The sequence below is a fragment of the Helicoverpa zea genome, chromosome 3 (genome assembly GCF_022581195.2).
Source record: "Helicoverpa zea isolate HzStark_Cry1AcR chromosome 3, ilHelZeax1.1, whole genome shotgun sequence".
Classification (NCBI taxonomy): Eukaryota; Metazoa; Arthropoda; class Insecta; order Lepidoptera; family Noctuidae; genus Helicoverpa; species Helicoverpa zea.
Genome location: NC_061454.1, coordinates 13,201,869 through 13,216,283, shown reverse-complemented (window position 1 = coordinate 13,216,283; position 14,415 = coordinate 13,201,869). Strand labels below are relative to the sequence as shown.

At 36.1% G+C, this 14,415-nt stretch overlaps 1 protein-coding gene across 1 annotated transcript in view; it reads left to right on the top strand.

The window, feature by feature from the left end:
* The window catches only part of LOC124646321 (transcription factor SOX-21-like), a 43,070-nt gene extending 29,243 nt beyond the window's left edge, over nt 1-13,827 (top strand). The window contains exons 4-5 of the mRNA XM_047186448.1: nt 5,123-5,265; nt 11,745-13,827. Of these exons, the coding sequence (XP_047042404.1) occupies nt 5,123-5,265; nt 11,745-12,197 (596 nt within the window). The 3' untranslated portion in view covers nt 12,198-13,827. The remainder of the gene's footprint in view (nt 1-5,122; nt 5,266-11,744) is intronic.
* Nucleotides 13,828-14,415: the final 588 nt, after the last annotated feature.

The window sequence follows — 14,415 nt, the reverse complement described above, 5'->3', positions numbered from 1 at the left end:
TTAAACTGTAGGGCCCGGCTGTCATTGAACATCCTTGACAGTCGTTACGGGTAGTCAGAAACCAGTAAGTCTGACACCAGTCTAACCAAGGGGTATTGGGTTGCCCGGGTAACTGGGTTGAGCAGGTCAGATAGGCAGTCGCTTCTTGTAAAGCACTAGTACTCAGCTGAATCCGGTTAAACTGGAAGCCGACCCCAACATAGTTGGGAAAAAAGGCTCGGAGGATGATGATGATGAGGAACTATGGCACCTGCCGATGACAACTTATAAAATACATGTTAAAATGGCTGGTGGGGCCCGCCAGCTCACTTACTGGGCCCCCTGGAATCAGTCACTGAATAGCAACAAGAGGGCAATAGGGACATGAGCGGCTGAAGGGTGAGGATACCTCGGCGGACTTTAGACGCAGATCACGCGCTCCCTGTGGGTCCAACATCACCGGCCCACTCGCCACTTACCACGAGGCACCTACCCTCCGAGCCAGGCTACTTACCCTGCTCTAGCGACTCCACTCTGGACGGCCAATGAAGGCAAGCCAGAAGCGGGAGACCTATCCCCCGTCATGCTTCACTCCGGCCAGCCGGAGTACCTGTAGTACGGTACCTCAAGATCTACAAGTTTGTATTGAAGAGCAAGCTGCTGGTGGATGATCTTGGCCACTTGGTTATGTCAGTGCAAATATTCACCGTTAGCCAAACGAGAACAACCAGATATAATCAGATATAATATGCCTGATAGACTCACCCGGATGGTGACATGCCCGACATATGTCAACCGTCCCGTCTTTCATAATATACCTCCGGTAGTTATTCGTCAGGACAACTTCGTCCATAATTGCACATACAAACCCTTCGGTTTTTCCAAATAGATCACCGAAGCGTTGTCAAGATACGGACGCATTGAAGTCTACAATTTTATTATTAAAGTTAATTATTAGATATTTTGTATATCTCTACCAGACCTCGCGACTATAGAGTCCCGGATTTTTGGGAGGTGAACGTGGGGCCGAAGCCAACACGCTGAAGCCTTTCTGAGACAACTTTAATGAAATGGTGAAACAAAACCGACGATTATCCCTGTATACACTATAGAAATGTAACAAGGACAATCCCCGGTTCTGTGCTAAGCTATGGCTAACTATGGATGAAAACTACTTGGGCTATTGTGATGGGATGCTAATGGATTAGGAATGGGGAAACTACGGGAACTATGGCACCTGCCGATGACAATGTATTAAACACATGTAAAAATGGCAGGTGGAGACTCGCCACCTCACTTACTGGGGCCCCGGGAATCAGTCGCTAAATCGCAACAAGAGGGCAACAGTTACATGAGCGGCTAAAGGGTGAAAATACCTCGGCGGACTTTAAACGCAGATCACGCGCTCCCTGTGGGTCCAGCATCACCGTCCCACTCGCCACTTACCACGAGGCACCTACTCTCCGAGCAGGGCTGCTAACCCTGCTCTAGCGACTCTACTTTGGTCGGCCAATGAAGGCAAGCCAAGAGGCGGGAGACCTATCCCCCGTCATGCTTCACTCCGGCAGGCCGGAGATGGGAGACAGTATACTTTCCGTGGAGCACTCGGATATATAGCCCCGCGGGGCCTCAGATGCCCTGCGGGGCTTATTAGATATTATTATTACAGTATAACCCGTTTAATACGATCACGCTTAATACGATTTCTCGCATAATACGCCGCTTTACGCCAGTCCCTGCAACTTGAGACATATTTTCATACATTTCTTAACGCTTAATACGATTCGTCATCCCGTTTAATACGTCCGCGCTCAGGCCATACGCCCGCACTCGAGGCCAGCCGAGAGCGCTTTAACGGCGAGGGCGAGCCGAGCCCCCCTCCCCCGCGCTGCCCGCACTTTTGTTTGCCCCGATCGTCATTTCTTGACTTGTCGCGCGTACGCTCTGATTCTTTTGTAATAGTGCATCATTTGTTTGTTACAATATGACTACAATTAAGCGAAAGGCATTGTCACTTCAAGAAAAAATTGAGATATTGAAAGTTTTCGATAAAAAGTCACAAACAACAAATCAAACTCTTTCTGTCTTACTTTCTGTCAAACCAAAATAAGTGATTATTTTAAATAATGTATTGAATGTACATAATTTAAAATAATAAGAACAAAATACATAATAATATGTAGTACGTTCGTTTTATTTTCCCTATCCCGCATAATACGCTTTCTCGCTTAAGACGCGTTTTTGGTGGGGTCCCTGAGAAATCGTCTTAAGCGGGTTGTACTGTATTAGGTTTGAACGCTTAGTTGTAACTTATCATATTTTATTTTTTGATTGATACCTTTACGACAGTAGACAGTTTGAACTGTCTATAGAATTTTTTGCAAATCGTTCTTAGCATGCGCTAAGCAGTTCAGAAGTTTTGATGAATGACAACCTTACCTACATATTTATGAATGTTAGTAATTATTTCGCGGAAAGCTATAATTAGTAATAATTTAAATAATATACTTTTTGATTATTTTTTTAGTGAATACTAATTATTTTATTTTACAATTTAAATATTTTAATAGTAATTATTTTACTCGTGCTATATATGCACATTATTGCATTATTATTATGATTAAGAAATATAACATCTATTTTATAGACTGATTTTGTGATTCCAAGCGTTTTTCCCTGCTATTCTAAATAGGGATTTGGTTTTTTATCTATCTACCTACCCAATGTTTCAAAAGCACAAGTATGCTTAACAAATTCAAGCACAAAAAAAATGTACATAACTTGAACTTTATGTTCAAGAGCAGAGAGTTTACATTAGCATTAATGTTGACGAGTACTGGGAATATTTGACGAGTATCCGTACAAATCAGACGACTATTGGTACAAATCGCCCTTTTTTTACTTTTGCCTTAATAAGTCTATAAACCCATCAAAATGATTAAAAAAACATTAGTTACTTAGAATAACGAATAAATACTCTATCACGTCATGCAAAAATTTTCATTTTCTATTGAATATTTAACACACAGTAGCGCTTCAAAGTCAGTGATTTCCGAAATCCGACGACTATTGGTACGTTTACCTTAAGCGGTTTCTGTGTAAACCGTTGGTAGTAATTAATTGGGTTTTTGTTGTCGGGTCTGTTGGACCAACAGTGAGTTAATTTAGGGTTATGTGTGCAGCCTTTGATGAAGTCGTACGGGTTCGTTTCGAGAAAATCTCATGAAGTTGCCACGTGAGCTAAGAGATTAATATATTCGAGCGATGTAGTTTTTGTCCTTTCATCTTACGAGGCAGGACGGTATATACTGAAGGTGTAATCTTTGCGTCTCCAATTAATCAATTCTACAGTTGATATTCCATGTTTCTTTGGCCATGTAGTAAACACAACAATGGTTCGTTTTCTACGACCGACGCGTGCATCGTAATATACATAATGTATAGCTTTTGTTTCATACTCGGATAAGCGTGTAAATAGCAACTAAGCAATAATTTATAGGCAGGTGAATGCTGCAATCACTGCATAGCCACCTTGTATGTCAGTCAGACGTAACTAATAATTTCCTCTAGACGCACCGACATTTATACTTCAAAGCATCTGACATTTACGGAATAATAAATTAATGATAGCCGTTACGTCAATCCCTGTCGTTATAAGCAGTCTGAATTCATTCATATTTTATACGAATTAAATGAAAACTTGGGAAAATTCCAAAAATAAAAATCCATCGGCGAACGCCAATACCAGGAGGCCAGATACCCAAAAGAGATGACAGGGAATTTAATTATAAATATAATAAAAAAAATCTCGATCGTCCCTTTCTAAAAACCTTGACGTACCTATTTGCGTTCGTGAAAATCAACTCCCAAGCGATATCGCACCTTATTGCTTTGACGGAGAACTCATTGTCCTTTTAATAAACTGCTTTATAATTTTGCTGCGGTTTATAATATATTGTAGATTCGGCTGACGTCACAACAATAGGGGTGTCTCATATATTTTTATTTAAATTCTATATTCGAATATTTCACGCGGGACATGAAGTGTATTTCGATTTTCACGTAATAGCATTACGAGTGGTTAGATTGTCGTGACATCCTAATTTGGTTGTATTATAAATATTTTTTTGCCGCGAAATTTGACAGTTCTCTTTACATTTCTGACATGGATTGCCGTCGTAATTTATAGGTTTTAATTTTATCAAACATTATTTATGTTGATCCCTTTAACAATGCCAAAAATGATGAAATTAATATTCAAACAAAATTGAATTTTGTAATTATCTCTTACAACAATAATTAAACGATCTATAATTTTACAATAAACCAAATTTATGTCCATATATAGATCAGTAAGAATAATTAGATCCTCAATAAAACCAGATTAAGAACTAATAAATCAGTCGTTCTAAATTAAATTCCTAATCCGAATTCATTAGTTATCAATAAGCGAGTAAACTAGCCCCGTTGAGGCGTATTTAATAAACACGTCTAAGGAACTGACCTTTAGTTAATAGCACTCGAGGGCGGGATTATTCGTGGCACAATGAAATAATTAATTGGTGCTCGAATCAGAGTTCCCGGAGCGCCATTATGAATGTGCGTCGGTCTATAGAGTACTGTCCATTACGGCGGCCACTTGCCGACTGGTGTGAACTGTGAATTAGACATTCCGTTCTGGAATTCGTTTTGAATGGCTAAGCTTGATTGGTTGTTTTGAACAGATGTTGGTTGTCATCTGGGAAACTGATATGCTTTGTTTGCAGCACCTATCCTTTGTGTAAAGCTTAGATCTCGGAAGTACTTACTTTACCTAAGTATAATTTCGTAAGGTCTTTTATCAAACATAAGCTAATAATCGGTGTTGAATGTACCTACCCTAGCATATGGAGTATACCAATCAGAATAGCTACCCATAACATTTAGATGTAATAACCTACGTAACATGTGAATTGAGAACACCAAGTTACGCCTCACACCAAAAGACCCATATTTGAAGAAAATCAGAAATGTATCAGACTTTTCACAAAAAGTGCGCATTTTCGGCCTACTTTGAATAAATGACTTTTTATCTTTTCTTCCATAAACCAAAACAACAAATCAACTACTATCATCACCACTGTAAACCATCATTTTTCCCCAGGTATGGCCGGCGGAGGCATGGGACAAGCCATGGGCGGGTACTACGGAGCTGCGTACGGGCCGCTCGGAGCCAGTATGGCTGCGGCGGCCGCTGCCGCTGCTCAGCAAAATGCTATCAATGCTGCGTTAACTCCTAATCCACAGGTAAGGGTTGTTCTAGATTAAAATTTTGTGTTATAGTAAGTCGATCCTAACATGATTGGCTAGGAAGATGATTGTACAAAATGTTGTTAGTACCCAAGGATGACAGGAAAACCCTGTCCAACAGGGAATTCAATGTGATGAAGAAGGATGCCGTTCTTATAGTGGTATTATAAGAACGGCATATTTTTTCGTATTTTTATTTCGTAATGTTCTCCATTTCCATCCCAATAAAAGTCCAGCATATTATCATGGATTTTGTCCATGGCTTTAATTTTATATTCCATGTTACATCTGGTTCGAACCAGTTTTATGCAATAACTTAAAGAATCAAACTTATGTAACAGCAAAAAAAGTTCCTACGAGTTTCTAAAAAAGCACCGACGATGATTTGCGAAAATTGCCGAAGAAATACCGAAGCAGTAATTTGGGCGCTAATTATACTATCATCCAGTTAGCATTGAACCATGAAATCTTTAACGTTTTGGTTAAACCTATTAGCACCATGAAATAGGAATATCGTGCAGGAGAAATTCCCAAAAAAAAAAACTCAAAAATATGCTGACACGACGTAATTAGAGAGCATCTTAATAATTTTATCTAATTTTCTTGAAAATTATCTTCGTACGTAAAAAGCGTGTAAAATGCTTGGGATTGATAAACCATATATTATGGAGAAATTGATGGGTTATGGTGTGATGAAGTATGGAAAATTGAATTTGTGAGGGACGCATTTTTAACACGTTGCAATCAATTTCGTATCTAATTTTAACGCTGTGTTAGTGAAGATCATCAATTTTAGACATCATATTTTAATGCTACCTGCTTAAAGCTACAAGTTGGTCTTCGATACAACTAGCTAGCTATTCAAGCTTGGTTGAGGAGGTTAGATAGGCAGTCGCCCTATGTAAAACACTGGTTCTCAGCTGCATCCGGGAAGATTAGAAGCTGACCCCAACATACCTAGTTGGGAAAAAGCTGGGCAGATGATGAAAACTCTGAAACGAAAAAAAAAAACAATCGACGGACTCGAATCGAATCGAAGACGAAACGGAGCTCGATTTTATTGCAATTTTTTTTTCAGTTTTTTTTTTAATTGTTATTTAATATGCATTTATGGCATTCATCGAATAATATTCTAAATGTCTTACTAGAAACATAGATTAATATCTCACAATTGAATCAGATTCCTCGTGTCACCGTGGCAGGGGTGCGTAACTGCGGGTAGTCGCGAAATAATTAGCGGTCGAGGGGTTGTTTCTTGTTATGATGTTTTAATAGATGTAGTAGGTTTGATTTGTGGTCTTAATATGTTACAGGGAGTATTTGTGAATCTCTTAAAACATTCAGTGAAGGTAATAATTTGAGTATAAGTAATTATAATTTGAAGACTTGTCGTGTTAGAAAAACTTAATTTCTACCATCTTATTTAGTGGTCGCATGGTAATTTAAAAACAGAACTTTACGGAGATAACCTACAATAGATTTAATTTAATTCATCTCAATTATATCTCCTATCTGAATGTCTGACATTTGTTAACACAACTAGCACATTACACATCAATATCTAACATATACAGATGTTAAAAATCAATCTCAAACATCTCCATCTCTCCTACCCAAACAAGGAACCCTTTTTCAATCACACGTCAGGAAAATAAAAGATTATGTTCAAACGCCTACTTATTTAGCACATCTCATTGAACCCCGATCTCTTCCCCCAATCTTCACGGGATCCGAACCCCGGTTCATCCACTCACTAGAACAAATTCTGGCGAATTAATACAATACTTGACGTGTAAACACCCTTTGTAAGGTTGAGGACACATGTTTTTAATAGGCGATTTAGGAAGCGATATTTTTACCATTTACGATTTTTTTTATGTTAGGCAGACATTAACGCACTATCATCGGATGGTAATATAATTGATAATTTAGTCACACTAATCATGACTCCACAAGGTTTTGATTTAAAACAAAAGTATAAATCGCGCATTTTTTGCTAGCGACTAAAACAGCCTACATGCCCAGCTTAAGAACTCAAATTTTTTAAGTAAGTTCTTCCACCAGAAACATTGAGTTTTACAGTTACTGCAAATGTTTTTTATAACAGTAACATGAACATCACTGAAAAAATACACGTCATAATCACATCACTAACATCGACAATCTTTTTACAATATGGCAACACCCTAACAGCACTTGCCCCTGGGACTTAGCCCTCGGATTTAAAAACCTTCTTCCCTCTATTTGACGTTTAATCTTGTGAAAGTGACGTCACTACGGGGGCGGCCATTGTTTCGACTTTATTGCATTATGGCGGGATTATCAAATTATTTGTTAAAACTTAATAGAATGGTCCAAATGTGGGAGAGTGTGGGTGTAAGATTTTTGGTTTGATTAGAGTGTTAATGCTAGGTTTAAGTTCAAAACAACTCGAGCTTTTCAAACATATGTGCTAACACAAGATAAAACGTATTTACTTGTTCATACTCATATCACGTATCACTCATTAATTGCCGATGGAAGTTGTAAAAACTCGGAAAACCTGAATACGCTTTCCCAAACTCGAATTACGCTCGTGTCCCATGGGGACTCATTTACGCACCTGGTAAATCATGCAGCCTTCTTTGGTAAATGGGACATCTAGCACTGAAGTTTTCCAAATCGGATCAGTGGTTCCTGAGCTTTGTGTGTTCAACTAAAAAAAAAAACTCTTCATCTTTATAATACTTAGCATAGATTTACAAACTACATCAACATTTGCCTCTCAAATAATTGACTTCTTCTTACATACTACATTGAGAATCATTCACAGTAATTGTTTTGATACTGTATTTTAATTGACCACTATATAGCACGGTCAAGTGAAAGTACAGATGGTAAAGATATGGAATTCAATTAGTTGATTACATTAACTGATAACCTGTGTTTGGGTAAATGCTTTTAACTGCAACTTAAACTTTCTCTGATTGATAGTACCTTACGTTCTGATAGTTCTTTTGTTTTTATGAGGTCAAGGTATCAGTTGCAAACAAATGTTGTTCTATTTAAAGACTGAAGCGTCTCTTTCGATATTTGATATTTGTGATTTCATAAGTATAAATGAATAAGTAGTAACTCAGGTACACTAGTTTATTTATTCCTGTGAATTAGTGAAGATTTATACGTGTAATTATAATAAATTCGTGTGTTCCTTATACCACTTGGGATCAAGGAGAATTAATTGAATTTAATGAATATTTCATGTATTATGTATTTACATAAGAGAACCACAAAGTATGGCGAAATGTTCCTTCAAAATTATACAAAAATAACAAATGAATTAATGTTAACAAAGGTGTCATAAAAAGATTGGCAGAGTGACTAGCTGTCATTGCAAAATGACAAGTTTCCGTAATAAAGGAAGACAATAGAGAATCAAGATTGATTGTCAGCCGGCATTGACACGAATTCTTAACAAAAATAAATTAAATGAAGCATTCAATGTAATCAAAACAATTTTATTTGCAAACAATCTTTTGTTTGTTGATGCTTTTGTTATTTATTTTTTTGCCAACAAAATTATGTTATTTCGATAATCGAGCGTTTTGTGTATCTAATGTTACTGAGAATTACGCAAATTGTATATTCCTGTGCAAGGTTATGTGCCAATATAATGAAACGTTTTTTTTTTTTTAACGACGTCAAAAATCATCAAATTACCCCTCCCGCTGTGGGTTAGCAGCGGAGAGGTAGTGTCAGACTCTTAGCGACTAAAAACCGTCGTGTTCCGTCATAGGCCTTTTGTGTACCAGGGCCGCGGTATCTCTTTCGACAAACCCGCAGAATATAATGAAACGTTAAAATCATGTATAGAAAATATATAATGTCAATCAATTTTAGGCAGATGATAATACTTCAAAGGTTTGTACCACCGATCAGCTTCTGCTTCATAACAAAAAAAAAAAAACTAAAAAAATCCAACATCATAACTCACTCCAAATAAAAAAGTCCCAACTCAAACTTTCGAGGTGTGACCAAAACATTTAATTATTAACCCTGCAACCGCCGGCATCGGTCTTTCGCACCCCCAACGCTAATAGACCGACTATTGGATGATACCGCGGTTTCTCGATTACCGTGACGAAAGCAGTACCGGTATACGGTAGGAAACAATATAATCAGTCACTATTCATATCAACAACTGCAAGTTTACCTGTGTTGTATTAAAAATAGTGATTGGGCGTTTTCGGGTTTGTAGGGCTGTCAGTGTATTTGGACATTTAAAAAGTGCTTGCCTAAGTAGTAGATGCTAGGCGCAATAGCTACCTTTAGTTATAAAAATCTTAAGCATACAAATAATGTATATCTCTCGTAAATGTTGGAGCCTTGGAGGCAAAATTTTAATGATATCTTCAGCTACTCTAGTTAAATTGGGTTAACAATAAAATAAAATAGAAAGACTTAAGAGAAAAACGATCTTAAAAGACAAGACTTCATTAAATTAGTTTATATAAAAGATAATATAAATGAATATTTATTTCTAACAAAATGAGGTAGTCCAAAAAAGCAGTTCGGTAGCAACCCTACTTTTTACAATCTACCGCCAAATGTGTAGTTCTTTAACGAACCATTGTGATTCGGATATTCGATTATGTTGATAGATGATTTATCCACGGTTATCGGCGGGTGATATGGGTTACTTTCCCGGTTGCTGCCGGTTGCCCTTGGACTCATTAGCGATCTTTATTCGGTGTGAAATCGGTTTTAGTTATTTGGTAAATCGAAAGTTTTTGGAAAAACATTTTTGGTACGACAAGAGTTTATCGAATCATCTACCGTTCTGCAATGTTAATGGATAGAAATATTCTGAGACCAGAACTCATCATCTTCCTAGTTTGTCTCACCAACTGTGTTGTGCTTGGCTTCTAAATTTGTCGAATGCAGTTAAGTAGGTACCAGTGTCTTAGGTACATGGAGCGGGTAATGCAATATCCCGTGGTAAGACTTTCTATCTTTTGACTATCCGAAACGACTACCAAAGATGTTCAAATAAACATTCCTAAAAAATATTTGTACCTTAAACATTCCTTATGTAACAAAATATTCTGTTATCTGTCCTCAAGCCATTCCGAACAAATTCCTTCAAGAACCACAAACACCCACACAAAGACACCCTATTTGAACATTGATAAACGCCGAATAGTTTTCCAAAACAAAAAGTCTTTGCTCGTATATAACTGGCTTGCAATAAAATATCCGTAAGGGCGGGCAGTAAACTCGGTACATGATGCCTGGGCGTCGGACTAATCCTGATTTAGCGCTCTAGCTGTGACCGGCCGTCGTATGTTATGCGCAAACGCACGATACACACGGCTGTTGAGTTAGGATAGCTGGGAATTTAAGAGAGGATTTCTTTCGTGGCCTATTTAGGCGAAGTGTTCAATAGTTTTCAGTCAAATTACTTTTATTAAAAATCTAATTCTACTATGTAAAAATTGTTTTAGTTCAGTCCGAGAAAAGTATTTTATTGGTTTCTGGTATTAATTACAAACTTGACTTGCAGTCCTACATCAACGCTTAATATATTTCAGCAATACGTTAAAGCTTCAAAAAGCATTAACACCACAAAATATATCACCATCCGTAAATTATAGTCCACGCAACTTCAACCTGCATACAAGCATTGTTGTCCGAACAAAGTGCTCGTGTGTGTTATGTCCAAACGATATTTTCCTCACAATATTGTGTAGGGCTCACTTCATTAAAAAATTTAAAATTCGAAGCTTTATTCGATTCCATTGTTACACATGATTTGTGTGTCTGAGCGTGTAAAATACAGTACTACATTACGTTTAAATACATTCCTCAACAAATTCAAACCTTATCTTCTGTACACAAAGTAGAATGTCGATTGTCAATAAATAACATGTAAATTGTTAACGAAAAATCGTATTTAATTTTCAGTTGAATTATGTTGTATGTGAGTAATTCTTGTTAAGATAGATTATAGTTTTCTTACAAAGAGATTGTGTGAAATAATCTTTATGCCGTTGACTTGTAAATGTTGGGCAATGCGTCGATTTATGATTTGTTTGCAGCATAGATTATAGTTTTCTTACAAAGAGATTGTGTGAAATAATCTTTATGCCGTTGACTTGTAAATGTTGGGCAATGCGTCGATTTATGATTTGTTTGCAGCATCCATTCCGTATTCAGAAGTCATAGTCAATATTTATGATAAACTTATTGAAATTAAGTCTTTATTCATTAAGATGCGTTTCCCTTGAATTCTTGACTCGTTGAAAGGTCACTGATTTACCTTATTTATTTTGTTAATGTTATTCGTTTATCGAATAAATAAGATTGATTTTTATTTAATTGGCAATGACAGTTGCAGTTGCCAATTATTTTCAATTTAAATAACCTTTTTGTACATATTGAAACTTTAATATTGAACTTAAAATATCAGTGCTAACAATTCTCTCTGCTTGTTCCAGGTCGGTTCTTCAATGGACATGTCAAAATACTCCATAGAGGCTGAGAAGTACCGCAGCTACGGTATGTACCCCGATCCGTCGCGCGGCTACCTGGTGGACTCTGCAGCCCTCTCCAAGGCGTACATGTACATGGACCAACAGCAACAGCGGTCCTACCCCGTCGACATCAGCAAGATGTACTCAGAAGCCTCAGCCGCAGCCATGGCAGGGCTCAGCTCCGTCAACTCAGCCCCCTCGAGCCTGTCACCCCGCTCCCCAGCCGAGTCCCCAGACATGACCCCCAAAGCACAAGACAGGACTGAAGGCTCCTCATCCTCAGGCTCAAACCCCTCACCGTCCCTCCCCTACTACCAAGGATCCTCAAGTATCCACATGCCGCAATACCCAGGGCAATATCCCCAGAGTACTCAAGGAGGACCAGAGTTCCGACGACCCCTCACCGTCATATTTTGACCTGAAACCTAGTTTGTTGTTGTTGAGTTTTATTTATTCGTTTATTTTTATAGTTTTTCGACTGCGAATTATTTGGAGGTTAGTTTTAGTTCCAGTTCTTGGAACGCAGATATTATTGTGGTGACGAAATTCGATATTATTATTCGATGTGAATTTAAAAGATTTGATTCTATTATTATTATAATAAAAAGACTATTATTCAATTCAAAAGATAAATGTTTTTATTTTTTATATTCCAATGCGAGTTTTCACGGACTATTGATTTCACTCGATTTTTTAGTCTTTTTAAACGAGTGTTGAACTATATTTTATTTTATTTTGTGCTCCAAAGTTCCTTCTTGATTTCTTCGGAAATAAATTAAAGTTATTAGAAATTATTATGTGTATAGGAATACGTACTTATCTGTACATTGTGAATATAGTTAGTTGTTAAAAAATAGGAGCTGTTTCTTTATCGATAAAAAAGTTTTGTAAAAATTCATCTCTAGCAAAAAGTTATTCTTTTTATTGTAGCAAACTGGTCCAAAATTAAAATGTATAGTCTCATGAATAGTCGGAAGGCTGTGCTGGTATTTGGCAGTTCTAAAAATATACATACTAATGAATAGCAGTTTTCTCACCTCAGAATCACGTCTTTGGTAGTCAGACGGGAAAACACGTAGTATTGTCTAAATTGCACCAAAAACTTGTTTATCGATAAAAAATGTTTTTACCAAAATTATTGTGATAATAATACAAGTTACAATTCTATTATTATCACAATAATTTATTGGATTTAAAAGTCCGAAAATTAATTACAACGACTTTTGATATTATTTGTAAATATAGTTAAATAATTAATAATTGTTATATTTTTGTCTTTAGATTCGTACGTGTCATTTTTGTAAAATAAAAATGTTTAAATGTCAAAACTGCTTTAGAATATTGTGAATTTCTGTAACTGTCATTTTTGAAAACGAGCTTGTTCTGCTTTTTATTATTTTCAATAATTATTGGATCTGATTCGAATTGATAATATAATTTTTATTTTGCTAATATTTTTATCCTTTTTTTTATAATAATAATTGTTGTTAAAAACTTAAACTTAAATAGATGTTGTTAACCCGTAGTTTTTAGGGCAGATTATTTTAAATGGTTCCTTGTTTAAATAATATTTACTTGTAACATTCCTAAATAATTATAATTTAAAATGAATCTGTCGTTTGTAACCATGGGGTCCAAAGCTTAAATTTCAAAGTTTTTACACCAATTATTGTTGAAGTTTGATTGACCATTATAATCCATTAATTACCTATATATTTTTGATTATCTCATTATGCTCGAAATAAAAAAGTCATTTATATTTTGATCCAATTTGTTACTGGGAAAACTGTTGGCCATTTAACTTCAATTTGCATTTATAAGTTGCCATATAAAATATTAATTTTCATTTTGTATTATTGCAACCCAGTTTCGAATATATCCTGTAAGTTAAATACAAATTAACGTTTTAATCTTTATATTTAGGAACATAAATTGTAATTTATGGAAAAATAAGCGTATTTGTAAAAATATGTTGTAAATTATAGTCGATTGTAATGATGGGACTATTATCTCGAATAAAAAATAATATACGTAATTAAAATAATTAGAAATTTTATTATTGTTTTCATCATTTCGTTAGTTACCCTTTTTATGAACAAGCCTCTGAAAAATAATTTTACAAGTGAGATCGAAGTGTCCTTGTACTTTTATTGTATCAAAAGGTTTTGTATTAAAGTATCTTTTATAAGTTCTATTATCCATTTCCACACAGCCAACGATGGTGGTTGACCACGACTAATATTCATTGGCAAAGTGCGTTTAACTAAAAACCACAGCACACAAAATCAACATATCAATTTTTATATCAAAACAGACTATTTATTCAGTCATTATCACCTCTCAGTGAACAATTAAGAAAAAATATTAAAATAATAAACCGACCCTCCCAGTTACCAAATTGGTTTACGATCACCAAATGAATTTCAACCTTATTTCTTTTGTCATAAAGTAAATTTTTGTTGAATGAAAGCCGTTTCAAGCAACAATGAAGTATGAAATTCGTTAAAGCGTACTTCCCCTATGTTTTTTAATAAAATATGCGCTCTTGATAGATATCATTGCAAGTAAGGGTAGTGATTTGGCATAAAATAAACAACTGCTGTCTTTTGTGCGCCAAATACGAAGGAATAACATA